Raw genomic sequence first — 16,701 nt, forward strand, 5'->3', positions numbered from 1 at the left:
TTTGTTGTTGTTGGGAGTTTTTTTTTAATTACCTCTTCAATCTCTTCTTTTATTATGGGTCTGTTTAGTTTTCCTACCTCAGTTTGTATTAGTTTAGGTAGGTAGTGTATTTCTAGAGATTTGTCCATTTCCTCTAGGTTTTCTAATTTGTTGGAGTACAATTTTTCATAGTATTCTGTTATGTTCTTTTACATTTCAGTTGGGTCTGTTGTGATATTACCTGTCTCATTTTCAGGTGATTTGCTTCCTCTCCTGTTTTCCTTTTGTCATTTTGGCCAATGGTTTGTCAATTTTGTTCATCTTTTCAAAGAACCAGATTTTGATCTTGTTGATTCTTTTTTGTTTTTTTTTTTAATTTTAAAATTGCTTTAATCAAGTAACATAGGTGTCTGAAACAGTAAATTTTGATAGTTGAATAGAGCAAAGTGAAGAATTACTCTATTAAGACAACCTCTGTGAACAAAACTCAGATTATGAGAATTTGAATTCCACTATATCTGCTTTTTCTTTTTTATATCTGCTCTGGATGTGTATGGACTCCTTAGATGTCGCATTAGGCTAATTACAGACCACTCACAGTATAACGTTTTTAGTATAAAGTGTAGCATGATGTTAAGCCATTGCAGCTTTGGCACATACATGTTGCACTTCTGGCTGATAACACAGAAAATTTTGCAGCATTATACTGTTAAGCTAGGTTGCATCCATCACTTTAAATGGCATCAATATCAATGTCGTCATCCTTGTTGTCAGACTTCACAGTCTCAACTTTAGGAACACTGGCAGTCTTTGAATACACCACCTCAATATTCTCATCTTTGTCTTTCTCTTCACCACCAGAAGATTCCTCCTCTGCCTCCTTCAACCATTTTATAAACAGCTCCGCTTTGACACGTATCTCTTTGGCAAGTTCTTTTGAGACATACTTCTTAGAGGCCTTTTCTGACCAGCTGATGATAACCTCCTCCTCCAAAAGGTCTGCATCATACATCTCCTTCAAAATATGTGGAATCTTGGAAATGAGCTGAGCTTGATGCATTGCCACCACACACTCCAAACCATGAAAAAGGTACCGCTGAGCTTTTTTGTTGTCGTGACAAAATCGTAGGAAATGGCGCCTGTATTTCTTGATTTGTTCCCTAATTGTCTCAATAAAAAAGAACTTCAGTCAAAACAAGAGGGCCCATGGCTTTGACATCCAGCCTTTCTGCTCAGCAACAATCTCTTTGTCAGACGAATCAATAACACCCTCATCTTTCTTTTTCTTAACAAAATCAAAAAGGATATTGAAGCGCTCTTCAACAGTCCTCTCCAAGTCATCACTGAGGGTCAGAACTTTTCCATGGTCACTGATTTCATCCATTCTGCATCTCTGAGCTTCCTCGGTGGTATCCTCACCCCAATCATCATCCTCCTCTTCTTCCACAGCATGGGGAGGAAGACTGATTTCATTTGGAGGTGGGGGTGGTGGTGTCTCACTGCTTGACACGGAGCCATTTTCCTTGTCTTTGCCCTTTCTGTTTTTCTTTTCTTTTTCTTTCTTTCCTGTACCACTGTCACTATTCTCAGGTGGGTTTTTGAGAATGAATGTGCAGAGTTTATGGTGTGTGTCCAGCATGCCTCGATAGCCACAGGCTTTACAAGAATTACCTATTGTTTGCTTCATTGGATTGACATGCAGATCTGTTTCAGGATTCTCACACTCGGGACAGAGAACAAATTTTCTGATGAATCCATCCAACATGTCTTGCAGCTTATTCGCCTCATGAGATCCATTGACAATGTAACGGTCATTCTTAACATCAAACTGGGTCTGTGCTCCCAGCTCACAACCAAAATATTTGGTGGGATACGTTGGAGGCCGATTAAGCGCCTTTGCAACGTCAACCATGTTGACTATAACTGTCTTGATTCCATTTCCCTTGCCCTCAACCTTGGCAATCAGACAGGGCATCTTGTAGCGATAGAACTGGTCTGACACACTGCGGTTGACATTGACAGACATTTTGGCTTATTAGTGGCTTTATCAATAAGATGAAGAGATCTTTGATTGCAACTTTTTGGTATCTTCTGTCTGGAGAAGAAGGGATGACATAAACGACTGCAAGAGTTCTCGGTCTCTGACATGAAAAAATTTTCGCCACTGAGGCTGTAAGCTTCTTGCTTGTATGCTATGTTTCCCCAATACAGGTACCAGTGGCTGCGCAACAGCTCGTTTTCGTCAAATAAAGACATAAACCCAACGCTGCTCGCCGGGGACTGGGATGAAGTGCGGCGCGTGGTCACCGGGGTCGAGGCGGAGGCGGGAGGGGAGGGGAGCGGATGAGCCGGTGCCACCGCCGAGCGCGGGAGGAGTCCCAGCGACGTCTGGGGTCCACACCCGTCAGCGCCGGAGCTGGCGACTTCTGGAATGTTCTCGCTCTGACTCTTGTTGATTCTTTCAAATTGTTTTTCTATTCCACTTATTTCTGCTCTAATCTTAATTATCTCCGTTCTTCTGGTGTCTGAGGGCTCCTTTTGCTGCTCTCTTTCTATGTGTTCAAGTTGTAGGATTAATGTTTTGATTTGGGCCCCTTCTTCCTATTTGATATGTGCATTTATTGCTATAATTTGACCTCTAAGCCCTGTTTTTTTTTTTTTGCTGTGTCCCAGAGGTTTTGGTAAGATGTATTTTCATTCTCATTTGAGTCTATGAATTTTTTTATTCCATCCTTGATTAATTCTCTTACCCAGTAGTTTTTAAGCAAGATGTTGTTCAGTTTCCATGTATTTGATTTTTTTTTTTTTCTTACTGTTCCTGTTATTGATTTCTACTTTTGTGGTGCTGTGATCAGGGAAAATGCTTTGTATTATTTCGATGTTTTGGATTTTGTTAAGCCTTGCTCTGTGACCTAAAATGTGGTCTATTCTGGAGAATGTTCCATATGCATTGGAAAAGAATGTATATTTTGCTGCTATTGAGTGGAATATGTCTATGAGATCAAGTTGGTTGATTGTGGCATTTAGATCTTCTGTATCTTTACTGAGTTTTTTTCTAAATATTCTGTCTTTCACTGAAAGTGGTGTGTTGAAGTCTCCCACTATTATTGTGGAACTGTCTATTTCTCTTTTCAATGCTGTTAGAGTTTGTTTTATGTATTTTAGAGCCCTGTCATTGGGTGTGTATATATTTATTATGGTTATGTCTTCCTGGTGCATAGAGCCTTTAATCATTATACAATGTTCTTCCTTATCCTTTGTGATGGATTTTGCTTTAAAGTCTATTTTATTGGAGATTAGTATTACCACTCCTGCTCTTTCTTGGTTATTGTTTGCTTGATATATATATATATATATATATATTTACGTTCTTTAAGTTTTAGTCTCTGTGTCTAAGGTGTTCTCTCTTGTAGACAGCATATAGATGGATCATGTTTTTTGTTTGTTTTTTAAATCCATTCTGCTACTCTCTGTCTCTTTCCTGGTGGATTTAGGCCATTTACATTCAGTGTAATTATTGATAGGAAACGCTGGTGGCATAGTGGTTAAGAGCTATGGCTGCTAACCAAAAGGTTAGCAATTCAAGTCTACCAGGCCCTCCTTGGAAACCCTATGGGGCAGTTCTACTCTGTCCTATAAGGTCTCTATGAGTTGGAATCAACTTGATAGCAAAGAGGGTTTTTTTTTTGGTTAATTATTGAAAAAAAAAAAATTTTTTTTTTTGATAGATATGAGGTTACTGCCGTCATTTTGTTGTATTTTGTGTGTGTGTGTGTGTGGTGTTGACGGTTTCTTTGTTCTGTTTAATTTTCTGTATTGAGTTCTTTTTGTTTAAGTACTTTTCTTTTCATCTATTTTGTTATTCTTGATCTTGTGTCTGCTGAGTCTTTATGTTTGCTTCTTTTTTAATTTGATGGTTTGGTTTGTTAGCTTCCTTTGTGATTACCTTGAAATTTACCTTTATTTTTCTAAGTTTAAAAGAAAAAAAAGTTTAAACCAGTCTTTTATTTCTTGATATTGCCTGGACTTACTCTTCATATGATAATTTGAAGATTATACCATTTATTGTTTCTTTTTGTTTTGACTTTGTTTTCATTTATATATATTGACATCTCTGGTTCTCTATTTTCAGTCTTTTAGCTTTGTTTTGTTTCTGTGAATTCCCTATCTGAGTTGGTATCTGGTTGATCTGTCCTGTGTCCTAGTCCTGGGTTGTTATCTAATCTTGTTGGTCCTCTAACCTGAAGACTGCCTTTAATATTTCTTTTAATTTTGGTCTGGTTTTTACAAATCCCCTAAATTTCTGTTATTCTGGACATGACTTAATTTCACCATTAAATTTGAGAGATAATTTTGTGGAAATATAATTCTTGGCTGGCAATTTTTTTTTTTCCTCAAGGCTTTGTATATGTCATCCTGTTGCCTTCTTGTTTGATGGTTTCTGCTGAGAAATCAAAGCTTAGTGTTATTAGTTCTCCTTTGTAGGTGACTTTTCATTTATTCATAGTTGCTTTCAGGATGCTTTCTTTGTCTTTGCTTTTGACAGGTTTGATTTTGATATGTCTTAGTGATTTCTTTGGGTGGTCTATGCTCTATGGGATTCATTGAGCTTCTTGGATAGGTATCTTCTCATCTTTCATGATATTAGGGAAGTTTTCTATTAGCAAATCTTCAACAATTCTCTCTGTGTTTTCTGTTACCCCCCCATTCTGGTATTTTGATTACTTATATTTTTCCCCCCATTAATAGTATTCCACATAATTCTTAGGCTTTCTTAATTTTTCTTTATTCTTTTTTCTGATTTTTCACCAAACAAATTGGTGTCAAGGGATTTATCTTCACCGTTACTAATTCTGACTCCCATTGTCTCTATTCTGCTCCTATGACCTTCTAATGAGTTGTCTAATTCTGAAATTTTATTGTCAATCTTTCGGATTTTTATGCACATTTTTTGTATGGCTTCTAGCAGCCTGTTTATTCTGTCTTTTTGTTCTTATATTTTCCTGAATTCTTCTACTGCTTTATCTATATATTCGTTGGTGTTACCTGTGTTTTGCCTGATCTTCTTGATCTCTTGAAGATCTCTGTGTATCAGTCTTTTGAATTCTTTATCAGGTAGTTCCGTTGCCTTTTCTTCCTCCTGAAGGTTTTCAGGTTCTTTATTTTGGTAGATTGCTAGAGCCATCTTTTCCTGCTTCTTTATACGATTTGATATTGACTTTTGTCTCCGATGCTTCAAGAAGTTATTATATTTATTTATCGTATTTTTGTTCACTGTGTGCTGAATTTTTGTTTTGTTTTGATACATCCAAGTAGGCATGGCAGGTGTGGCACTCTGATCATTGGTGTCACTGAAGTCTCTGTCATATGAGGTCTCCATGAGTTGGAATCAACATTTGTATTTTTTTTTTTTTTTGAGGGCTTTCCTGTATACTACCCTGAACCGCCTTGCACACACACATTGTATAAGGTTTAGGCTACACAGATCCTAAATCAACCTATCTTTGGGAGAACAAGAGTTTCCTTCTGAAAATCAGGATTCTTATCTCCCTTGTCCCTTCAACTGAGGAGATGGAGCTTCTCTGTGGCCTGTTGCTGTTAGGTGCAGTAGAGTTTGTTCTGACTCATAGGAACCCTATGTACAACAGAACAAAACAATGCCTAGTCCCATGCCATCCTCATAATCATTGCTACATTTGAACCCATTGTTGCAGCCACTGTGTTAGTCCATCTTATTGAGGTTCTTCTGTTGAGCCTCTGCTTTACCACGCATAATGTCTGGTACCTCCTGATAACATGTCCAAAGTACATGCAAGGAAGTCTCACCACCCTCATTTATAAGGAGGATTCTGGAATTCCCATTCTTTGCAGTGTTATCTGTAATTTGTTACGATCCATGCAGTTTATGTTTTTGCATAGTTAATAAAACGCAAGTAAACATCCTTCTGGTATTTTCTGCTTTCAGCCAAGAGCCATTTGACATCAGCAACGATATTCCTCTTTCCACACCCTCTTCTTAATCAGGACTGAATTTCTGGCAGTTCCCTGTCAATGTATTGCTCCAACCATTTTTTAATTATCTTCAGCAAAATTTTTCTTGCTGTGATACTAACGACACTATTTGATAACTTCCACATTCTGCTGGATCACCTTTCTTTGAAATGGACACAAATATAAATTTCTTCCAGGAGGTTGATCCAGTTATTGTCTTCCAAATTTGTAAGCATAGACCAGCAAGCACCTCCAGCACTGCATCCATTTGTCGAAACTTCTCAACTGGTATTCAGTCAATTTCTGGAGCCTTGTTTTTTACCAATGCCTTCAGTGCAACTTGGACCTCTTTCTTCAATACCATCAGATCTCGATCATATGCTACCTCCAGAAATGCGTGAATGTCAACCAATTCTTCTTGGATGAGTGACTTTGTATATTCCTTCCACTTTCTTCTGATGCTTCCTGCATCATTCAATATTTTGCCTATAGAATCCTTCAATATTGCAACTTGAGACTTGATTTTTTTTTCTTCAGATATATCAGGTTGAGAAACGCTGAGCATGTTCTTTCCTTTTGGTTTTCTAATGCCAGGTCTTTGCATATAAAAAAAAAATGCATATAGGGCAAGTTAATTATCCTCTCTGATCTTTGGGTACTTTTTGGTAAAATAGTATAATAATCCTTTGTCACCTCACAGATTTGATATCTGAATACTTGAAAATGTAAATGAAAACTATTGTTAATTATTATTTTTGATGAAGCTTAGCTTTAAATTTCTGGATTAATTACTTTAGGATATGGTAGAATGACATGGAAGTAAGGGAAATGAATCATTTGGTGTTAAGACCATTTGATGTTCTTCCATTTTAAGATACCCTTAGTGACTCACTTATTAAGAGATAAGAGCCATCAGCTGATTTTTTTAGTATTGGATTTGTGCTAATTCTTCTACATACTGTCTTGTATTCATTGACATGAACTTGAGAGACAGATAAGGAAGGAAATATATAGTCTAAGTTTATTGAACAGAGCAGAGTATGAGGAAGGATATGGATTCTATGTCTTCTACTCTTAGATCATCAATCTTATATATTGGCAAAGTGATTTTATATATTCAAATGAGCTGGTGTCTTCAGAAAGGAGCATACCAATATGCTTCCTGTGCAGAATTTGTGGCAGTAAGTAACTCCTTATAACTCAAGAGCACAAATTTCACTGATAGTGAGTAAACTTAGCCCAAGAAGAAAAAAAAAAAGTGACATTCATCATATTCACTACATTACTGACAGACTATAAGTATGGTATGTGAAAAAATAGACAACTGTTAATTAAATGTTTAAATTTTCTTAATTATCTGGCCTCTCAGGCATGCACAGTGTTACTGCTTTAGTGATAGAATATTGTGCAATATTGTCTTTAAATAATCTTTGATTTGGAAAGAAAATTCAAGCCCACTTATTTATTGCACGTAAGAATTCTAGGTTACTCTAAAGCTGTGCTCCACTGAACACAAATACCTGATAAGATGCTGATAGGTGTTCCTACTGTATAAACCAGCTCCTACTGTGATTGAAAGTTATAAAATTCTGTTTATTTATATTAACGTGAATGCCTTCTACTTTCTTCCTAACGGGTGTTGTTTTTTCTTTTAGAGTAACTTAATCATATCCTTTCCCTTTATCTGAAAATATTTTTATATATACTGTAGTGGACATTATGGTTGTCCCTCAATACCCATTCTACCCCATGCTATCGTGTAGCAACCATACTCCTTGGTTGGGATTGAATAGATGTGGGTCTCGATACTTCTAAGCCATTCACTACTGCCCATCTCCAAAGTCCCACAAATGTCCAGGTAGCTATCATCTCACTATGGTCATCTGCAGTCTGTTGTCTCCTAGCCAGGCTCTGTGATACCATATGTCCCTTCTGGAATCCATTCTCCAGCAGTCCAGATGATCTTCAAAAGTACAAACTGTACTATGCCACTTCTTTATTCTTCTGTGTTTAAAATCCTACAGTTGTTTCTATTGCTGTTCAAATAAAATCTAGTATCTTTTCATGGTTTACAGAACCCCATTTTGTTCCAATTTCTTTCTACTTCTCCAAACCCATCTCATACCTTTCCACAACTGGATCATTGCACTCTGGCCACACCAACTTTTTTTCTTTCCCTTACACAATTAAGCCTTTTTCCACATCTAGGACTTTGCATTTGTTATTCTGTTACCCGGAAATCTCTTCCCACAGCAGTTCACATGGCTAGTTTTTTCTCACTTTTCAGATATCAACCAAATGTAATTCCTTAAAAGAGTGCCATTGCACACTAATGTCACTAAAACACCCACTCATGGTACTCTGTTTCTTATTAACCAGTTTTTTTCCTTTGTGGAATGTAGCATAAGAAGTAATGATATCTTATGTTTCCTTACCTTTGTGTTAAATATGTCATCCACTGAAATGTGAGAGCTTCATGAGCTGAGGGTCTATATCTGTTTTAGTCACTGTTCTATAATTAGCACTTAAATAGTGGCTTGCATATTGTAACTGCCCAACATATAACTGTTGAATGATGAACAACTGAATAAAGTTAATATACAATATTTTATTATTGTAATCAGTAATTGCTATTAAATAACCCAAAAAACCAAACCTTCTGTTGTTGAGTTGATTCCAACTCATAGTGACCTGGTAGGATAGAGTAGAACTGCCTCATAGGGTTTTCAAGGAGCACCTGGTGGATTCAAACTGCCGACCTTTTGGTTAGCAGCCATAGCTCTTAACCACTATACCACCAGGGTTTCCTGTTATTAAATAACAAGTGCCAATTTGTATATGAATTAGAGGACAATGGAGATAGGATATTTTTAATAACATGCCACAAAATATAAAAAAAACTATTGTCAGTAACTTTCTCAAAGTAAGGTTTAGCATCAGGTATTGAGTTAATCACCTGTCCCATTAGGCTTCCCTGACTTCTCTAGTCCACGATAATCTCTACATATGAGCATCCCTAGCCTTTGCTAAATGTACAGCTCCTTTGGCATTAGGACAAGCTGTCTTGTGAAATCAAGTGAATTAAATTTCTTTCTAATTTATAATTTTTTTCATGTTTATAAGAAAATGTTATGTGAATGTCTTGCCTCTAATAAAATACTGTAACTTTCCAGAGGATGCTGAGATAGAGACACTACTAATCACTTCGCTAGTTAATAAACACTTATGAAATCAGTGCATAAATATACATTTCTTTGATAAAAGAAGTGTCTCCAATTTCCTTGAGGACTGCTCTCACCTCTTCCTGACACAAAACCTTTCCATAGAAAAGCTATTTCCTTTGCTGGGTGTGTCCCAGAATCTTCATTTTTTTCTTTTGGGGTACAGAAACCAAAAAATGAGTAAGAGAGTGCAACTTAAGGGTTGTTTATTTGATAAATACCTTTTGTCTCAAACTAGCCACTCTACTACATGTTGGAGATGTAGCTGGGAACAAAACAGATGAGTTCCCCATGAGGCACCCACCTTTGTCAGGAGATAAAAAGAACAAAGTAAGTCCATATGTGAGGTACATTTATAATAACCTGTTGTTGTTAGGTGGCATCAAGTCAGTTCCAACTCAGAGCAACCCTGTATACCACAGGATGAAACACTGTTCACTCCTGTGCCATCCTCACAGTCCTTGTTGTCAATCCATCTTCTTGAGGGTCTTCCTCTCTTCCACCGACCCTCTACTTCACCAAGCATGATGTCCCTCTTCAGGGACTGATCCGTCCTCATAACATGTCCAAACTATGTGAGACCACCCTGAAGTCTCACCATCCTTGCTTCTAAGGAGCATTCTGCCTGTACTTCTTCTAAGACAAATTTGTTCGTTCTTTTAGTAGTCCATGGTATATTCAATATTTTTTGCCAACATCATAATTCAAAGGCATTGATTCTTCTTCGGTCTTCCTTGTTCATCATCCAGCTTTAGCAAGTATATAAGGCAGTTGAAAACACCGTGACTTGGGTCAGGTGCACCTTAGTCTTCAAGGTGACATCTTTCTTTTTAACGCTGTAAAGAGGTCTTTTGCAGCAGATTTGTTCAATGCAATTCACCATTTGATTTTGTGACTGTTGCTTCCATGGATGTTGATTATGGATCCAAGTAAAATGAAATCCTTGACATGTTCAATCCTTTCTCCATTTATCATAATGTTGTTTATTGGTCCAGTTGTGAGGATTTTTGTTTCTTTTTTTTTTTTTATGTTGAGATGTAATCCATATAGAAGGCTGTAGTCTTTGACCTTCTTCAGTAAGTGCTTCAAATTCTCTTCACTTTCAGCAAGTAAGGTTGTGTTATCTCTATAATGCAGGTTACTAATGAGTATTTCTCCAATCCTGGTGCCTTGTTCTTCTTCATATAGTCTAGTTTCTCAGATTATTTGCTCAGCATCCAGACTGAATAAGTATGGTGAAATGATACAACTCCGACACACACCTTTCCTGACTTTAAAACGCATAGTACCCCCTTGTTCTGTTTGAATGACTGCATCTTGATTTATGTACAGGTTCCTCAATTAAGTGCTCTGGAATTCCTTTTCTTTGCAATGTTATCCATAATTTGTTATGATTCACATAGTCAAATGTCTTTGTATTGTCAAATAAAACACAGATGAACATCTTCTGGTATTCTCTGCTTTCAGCCAGGGTTCATCTGTCATCAGCAATGATATCCCTGGTTCTTCTGAATCCCGCTTGAATATCTGGCAGTTCCCTGTCAATATGCTGAGTAGCTGCTTTTGAATGATCTTCAGCAAAATTTTATTTGCCTGTGATATTAATGATATTGTTTGATAATTTCTTCATTCAATTGGATCACCTCTTTTGGAATAGGCATAAATATGGATCTCTTCCAGTCAATTGGCCAGGTAGCTGTCTTCCAAATTTCTTGGCATAGATGAGTGAGCACCTCCAGCACTGTGTCTGTTCCTTGAAAGTTCTCGACTGTTACTCCTTCAATTCCTAGAGCCTTGTTTTTTGCCAATGTCTTCAGTGCAGCTTGGACTTCTTCCTTCAGTATCATTGGTTCCTAATTAAATGCTACCTCCTGAAATGGTTGAATGTTGACCAATTATTTTTGATATAGTGACTCTGTGTATTCCTTCCATCTTCTTTTGATGCTTCTTGAGTTGTTTAATATTTTCCTGGTAGAATCCGTCAATATTGAAACTGGAGGCTTGAATTTTATCTTCTGTTCTTTCAGCTTGAGAAAAGCTGAGTGTGTTCTTCCCTTTTGGTTTTCGAACTCCAGGTCTTTGCACATGTCCTTATGATACTTTGTCTTCTTGAACCCCCTTTTAAAATCTTCTGTTCAGCTCTTTTATTTCAACATTTCCTCTTCTTGCTTTAGGTACTCGACATTCAAGAGCAAGTTTTAGAGGCTCTTCTGATATCAGTTTTGGTCTTTTCTTTCCTGTCTTTAACAACCTCTTGCTTTCTTCACGTATGATGTCCTTGATGTCATTCCACAACTCGTCTGGTCTTTGGTCATTAGTGTTCAACACGTCAAATCTTTTCTTGAGATGGTCTCTGAATTCAGGTGGGATATATACTCAAGGTGGTATTTTGGTTATCCTGGACTTTTTCTAATTTTCTTCAGCTTCAACTTGAACTTCCATAAGACCAATTGATGGTCTGTTCCACAGTCAGCCTCTGGCCTTGCCCTGACTGATAATACTGAGGTTCTCCATCATCTCTTTCCACAAATGTAGCGGATTTGATTCCTGTATATTCCATCTGGTAAGGTCCAGGTGTATAGTCACCATTTATGTTGTTGAAAAAAGGTAGTTACGATGAAGTCATTGATCTTGCAAAATTCTATCATTCGATCTCTGGCCTCATTTATATCACACACACCATATTTTTCAACTACCAATTATTCTTTGTTTCCAACTTTCACATTCCAATTACCAGTAATGATCAATGCATCCTTATTGTATGTTTGATCAATTTCAGGCCAGAGAAGTTGGTAAAAATGTTCAATTTCTTCATCTTTGGCCTTAGTGGTTCATGCATGCATTTGAATAATAGTCATATTAGCTGGTCTTCCTTGTAGGTGTATGGATATTATCCTATTACTCACAGCATTGTACTTTAGGATAAATCTTATATATATATATATATATATAAAATATACTTTAGGATATATATATTATATACATTAGGATAGATCTTGAAATTTTCTTTTTGACTATGAATGCAGTGCCATTCCTTTTCAAGTTGTCATTCCCAGCATAGTAGACCATATGGTTGTCTGATTCAAAATGGCCAATATCAGTCCATTTTAGCTCACTAATGCCTTGGATATCAATTTTTATGCTGTCCATTTCATTATTGACAATTTCCAATTTTGCTAGATTCATACTTCCAACATACCACATTCTTATTACTAATGGATGTTTGCAGCTGTTTCTTCTCATCTCGCGTCATGCCACTTCAGCAAATGAAGGTCCTGAAATCTTGACTCCATCCCCGTCATTAAGGTCGGCTACATTGAAGAGGTTCCTCTTCTCCAGTTGTCTTTTAAGTGCCTTCCAACCTGAGGGCCTTATCTTCTGGCACTATATCAGACAGTGTTCCACTGCTATTCATAAGGTTTTCACTGCCTAATTATTTTCAGAAGTAGCTAATTCCCAAAATGTGAAGATAACTCATATCCCCACTTTTCTACTTCTCCACTTCTGACACCAGGTACCACATGGCATTTTCTCTTCCTATCCTCAGTGGATTCAATAATTCACTAGAATGACTCACAGAACTCACAGAGACTACTTACTTATACTTACAGTTACCTGTTTATTATAACCAGGCAAAGGTGCACTGGTGGCAAAGTGGGCCAGAAAGGATACAAGAAAGATGCATCAGGCAAGATCTGGGAGAGGTTGCAGCAAGAGACTTTCATTGTCCCCAGGGAAGCGCCACACTCTCCTGTGCATTGATGTTCTCACCACTCCGGAAAGACAAAAAAGAGAGTTCCAAAGTCCAAGGCCCCTTAGTCACTGGAACCTCAATGAATATATATGACTGGGGCCTTAATGCATAGTTATGATCTATCCAACTAACGAATATGCATGATTAACTGGACCACGCCCTGTCCCTTTCTGAGGTCTGTTGCCACGATGGTATTAGGGGATCCCACCTCATCTACGCTGTCTAAGTGTTGCCTGGCTATTTTAGAAAACAAAGAGTACCTTGTTTATTTGGGAATTCTAAAGGCTATTCTCAAGAACCAGAGACTGAGGCCAAACAAAGTTCTTTGTCCCACACATGAGGTAAACATATTTTTTTATGTGTTGTGGTGGCAAACCTGAAATGATCCCTGTTGTTGAGCTGACAGTTAAGGGGGAATCCAGGCCTTAATCAAATAATCCCACAAGGAGACCAACTTTAGATGCATAATAAAGATTGATTTAGACTGTGAACTGGATTTCTGAGCAAGTTTAAGTGATCTGGGATTTAGGGGGGGAGTTTTGATTAACTGCTGTTTGCAAGCTACGTTGAGAACAAGAGATGGGGAGAATGTATTTCTAAGAAGCTTTGCAGTATATTTAATTTTATAACTATAATATTTATTCAGTTTTTTTTTCCTTCTCCAGAAACTACCACAAAGATGTAAATGCATTTTGTGATGTTCTACTGAGTGTGGCTCAAAGCTTAAATGAGTTACATGGAGTTAGTTCATGTTTAACATAGTGGCTCATAGGAAATACCTGATAAATTGCCTGTTCCTTCCTAGTTTTCTGCCTCTGACTTTGACTGTGACTTAAATGAGCATTTCTCCTCTTTAGAGCTCTATACCATGGAGTTTTACTTGATTCTTCCCTCCCTTCTTTGTTTCCTCCCTTATTGATATCCTCACATCTGCCATTTTCATTCCCTCCTTGGAACATAAATTCCAAGGAACATTGAAATAAAATGTCTTCATTGATCTTACTTTTGAACCTTCTCAGGCTTTCAACATTTTCTTTAACAATGTAGTAGTACTCTCTCAAAGGTTCTGCTATATTTCCTATAAATTGTATAGTTTACTATTGTTTACTTAGTTTACTAAGCTGGTAAGTCTGTAATTTCCAAAGTTACCCTTTTCTTCTTTTATAAAGATTGATGTAGTATTTACCTTGTTTCCTTTTTAGTTTGACATTTTATAAATGTGTGAATATACCCTGTCTTAAAAGATTTTAGGAACCCTTTCTGTCCTCACAACTGAATCTTTAGGACTGACTATTAAAAAACTGCTCTCTATATAAATGCATGCCTGTGGGTGGAATAGGGAAATAGAATAAAATCCATACTATTAAGTTCTAACAATATAGTAAGTACTAAGCTGAAAATTCACCTATAATTATTTTATTTGTCTTTATAACAACCCTGTGTCATAAGGACCATTATACCACTTCAAAGATGAGGAAATAAGTTCCGAAAGGTAATGGTATTCCTAAGATCACATAGTTTGCAATAATTAAGGGGGAACCCAAAATCAGGCAGAATTCCAAGAATAATGCATTTTTATTGTAATAAAAACAACCTAATATTAACAGTGCATAAGCACATTATGTCACTGTCGGTCAGGCAGAGTTCTTAGTACAATATTCATATTCATTATTTTTATTTAATTCTTAGAAATTTAATCATATGGGTACTATTTTTACTCATTTTACAGGTGATGAAATGGAAGCATGAAAAGGATAAGGCAATATTGAATTATCAGTTAAGGATCAAATTAGTTTTTAGAAGGAAAGCAGCTCATTCCCCATTCCCTGCTCCCATTTTGTAGAAGTAAGTGTTGTTCACTCAATTATCTTTGAATGAATATAATTCAACTTAGTAGTTGGTTATAATCATTCCCTGAAAAGAAGGTTTTAATTATCCCTTCAAAAGTTGTTATTGAGAGCCTAGTTTGTACCTAATATCATGCTAGATCTTCAGGAGAAATTTAAAGGAGATAATTGTATACACATATACAACTTGTTGAAGTATCCCATCTCACTCTTCTGCCTTTAAAGTGGACCATGTTAAATATGTATATTTGTATGTTTCAGTGCGGTGATTTCAATAAATGTGGACTACATAAACTCTTCTGATGCCTCCTTTAAATGTTTAGCAACAACATCAGTAAATTTACAGAGCACTGGATAGGGAGTTGGTATAATGGTGTTTAAACAACAGAGTTAACCTTACGTATGTAGTATTCAGTAAGCCATTTAAACTCTCCTTGCCTTGTTTTCCTTAACTCTAAAATGAAAAGGTTTTGGCTGGAAGATGCTGAAGGTTTCTCTAAGTCTCTAATAAATTTTCTGGTACATCTAACTTCAATCCTACAAGCTTCAGCTTAGGTCATGCCTTCTTATTAGTTTCTCAGTGGAAAGATAGAGCAGGTTATTTTTTTCTTTTAAAATTATAGCCTTAGGGGGAAAATAATTGCATGAAATTCCAAGGCCAGGATTCTAGATTTGGGAAGGAAAATACATCAACAAACATAAGCTTTTATCAGTTTGATTAATAAAATACCCCTTTCCTGGAGTGGAAGGCAGCTTTGTTAGTAAGTAGTCTGCAGTGATTTAAAGAAGACAAGTGTAATTTTTTCAACTGAATGTCTGTAAAATCTTCCCCAAACAATTTGAAATTATACAAAATCAAGGTGTTACTCTGTATTTTCTAGGTATACACATAGCCTTAAAGTAGGCAATTTAGGGAAAATATAAGCTGGAGCTGAAAGTCCACATCTAAGTATTTCTTCTTGAAATGAGAAGACGCTTAGTCACTGCACCAAGTAAACATGTGAGACACATCTCAAGTCAAATTCAACGTGACCTTATTGTTCAGGTACTTACTATAGCTCTTGCCTATTATTTTGAAATTTGGCATCATCAACTCACTGTAGTCAACTTGAAAATCTACTTTAAAGTCCTTGATCCTAAAGGATAGTAATGTAAAAGCTAGAAAAAAATAGCATTTTATTACAAAAATTGCTTGACACGTATAAGCATTAATTTAAACAGGATCTGACACAAAACAAAAAAATAAAATCAATAAGGATAAGGAAGAAAAACATGGAATATGAACAGAAACAAATAAGCCTAACTCTACTTCTCATGAATAATATAACTACCCTAAGAAAAAAAAAAATTTTTTTTTTTTTTAAGGGGAGGGGGGTAGAGGGCAGAAAGTAAGTAACATTTGAGCACTGGCTAAAACTCTGGTTGGCAAGTTTGTTTTTCTCAGTGGTATGAGTTAGACTTTATGAAACATTCTCTGTATATTCTAAGGTTGAATAAATAAATAAATATATTGTGAAGTCTGATTTCTCACTGTAAAAGAATAGAATGACAAATATGGAGAAGAAACGTAACATAAACTCTATGATATTAGATTAAAAGTGGGGGTACCAATGTGAATCATGGTTTTTAATATAAATAGGCAGATATTAAAAATATAAATATAAACCCATAGGGGTACACCAAAACAAAACAAAGCAAGCAGCTATGACACAGTAAGCAAGCATAAACTAACACAGTAACTTATAGATGGCTTGGAGACAACAGTCAATATCAAGTCACATAAAGAAACAGACCATGATCACCTCAACAGGCTCTCAAAACAAAGAATCCAGGGATCTTCTAGATGAAAGTGCATTCCTGCAATTACCAGAGCCAGAATACAAAAGTTTAATATACAGAACCCTGCAAG

General features: G+C 36.5%; 1 protein-coding gene across 1 annotated transcript; it reads right to left on the minus strand.

The window, feature by feature from the left end:
* Positions 1 to 529: 529 nt before the first annotated feature.
* On the minus strand, positions 530 to 2,287 carry LOC126078786 (eukaryotic translation initiation factor 5-like). Its single transcript, XM_049889582.1, is given in 3 exon segments — positions 530 to 1,150; positions 1,152 to 1,210; positions 1,213 to 2,287. Coding segments are annotated over 3 exon segments (1,290 nt in total). The 5' UTR covers positions 2,006 to 2,287; the 3' UTR covers positions 530 to 712.
* Between the last annotated feature and the right edge of the window lie 14,414 nt (positions 2,288 to 16,701).

Source organism: Elephas maximus, chromosome 7 (assembly GCF_024166365.1).
Source record: "Elephas maximus indicus isolate mEleMax1 chromosome 7, mEleMax1 primary haplotype, whole genome shotgun sequence".
Classification (NCBI taxonomy): Eukaryota; Metazoa; Chordata; class Mammalia; order Proboscidea; family Elephantidae; genus Elephas; species Elephas maximus.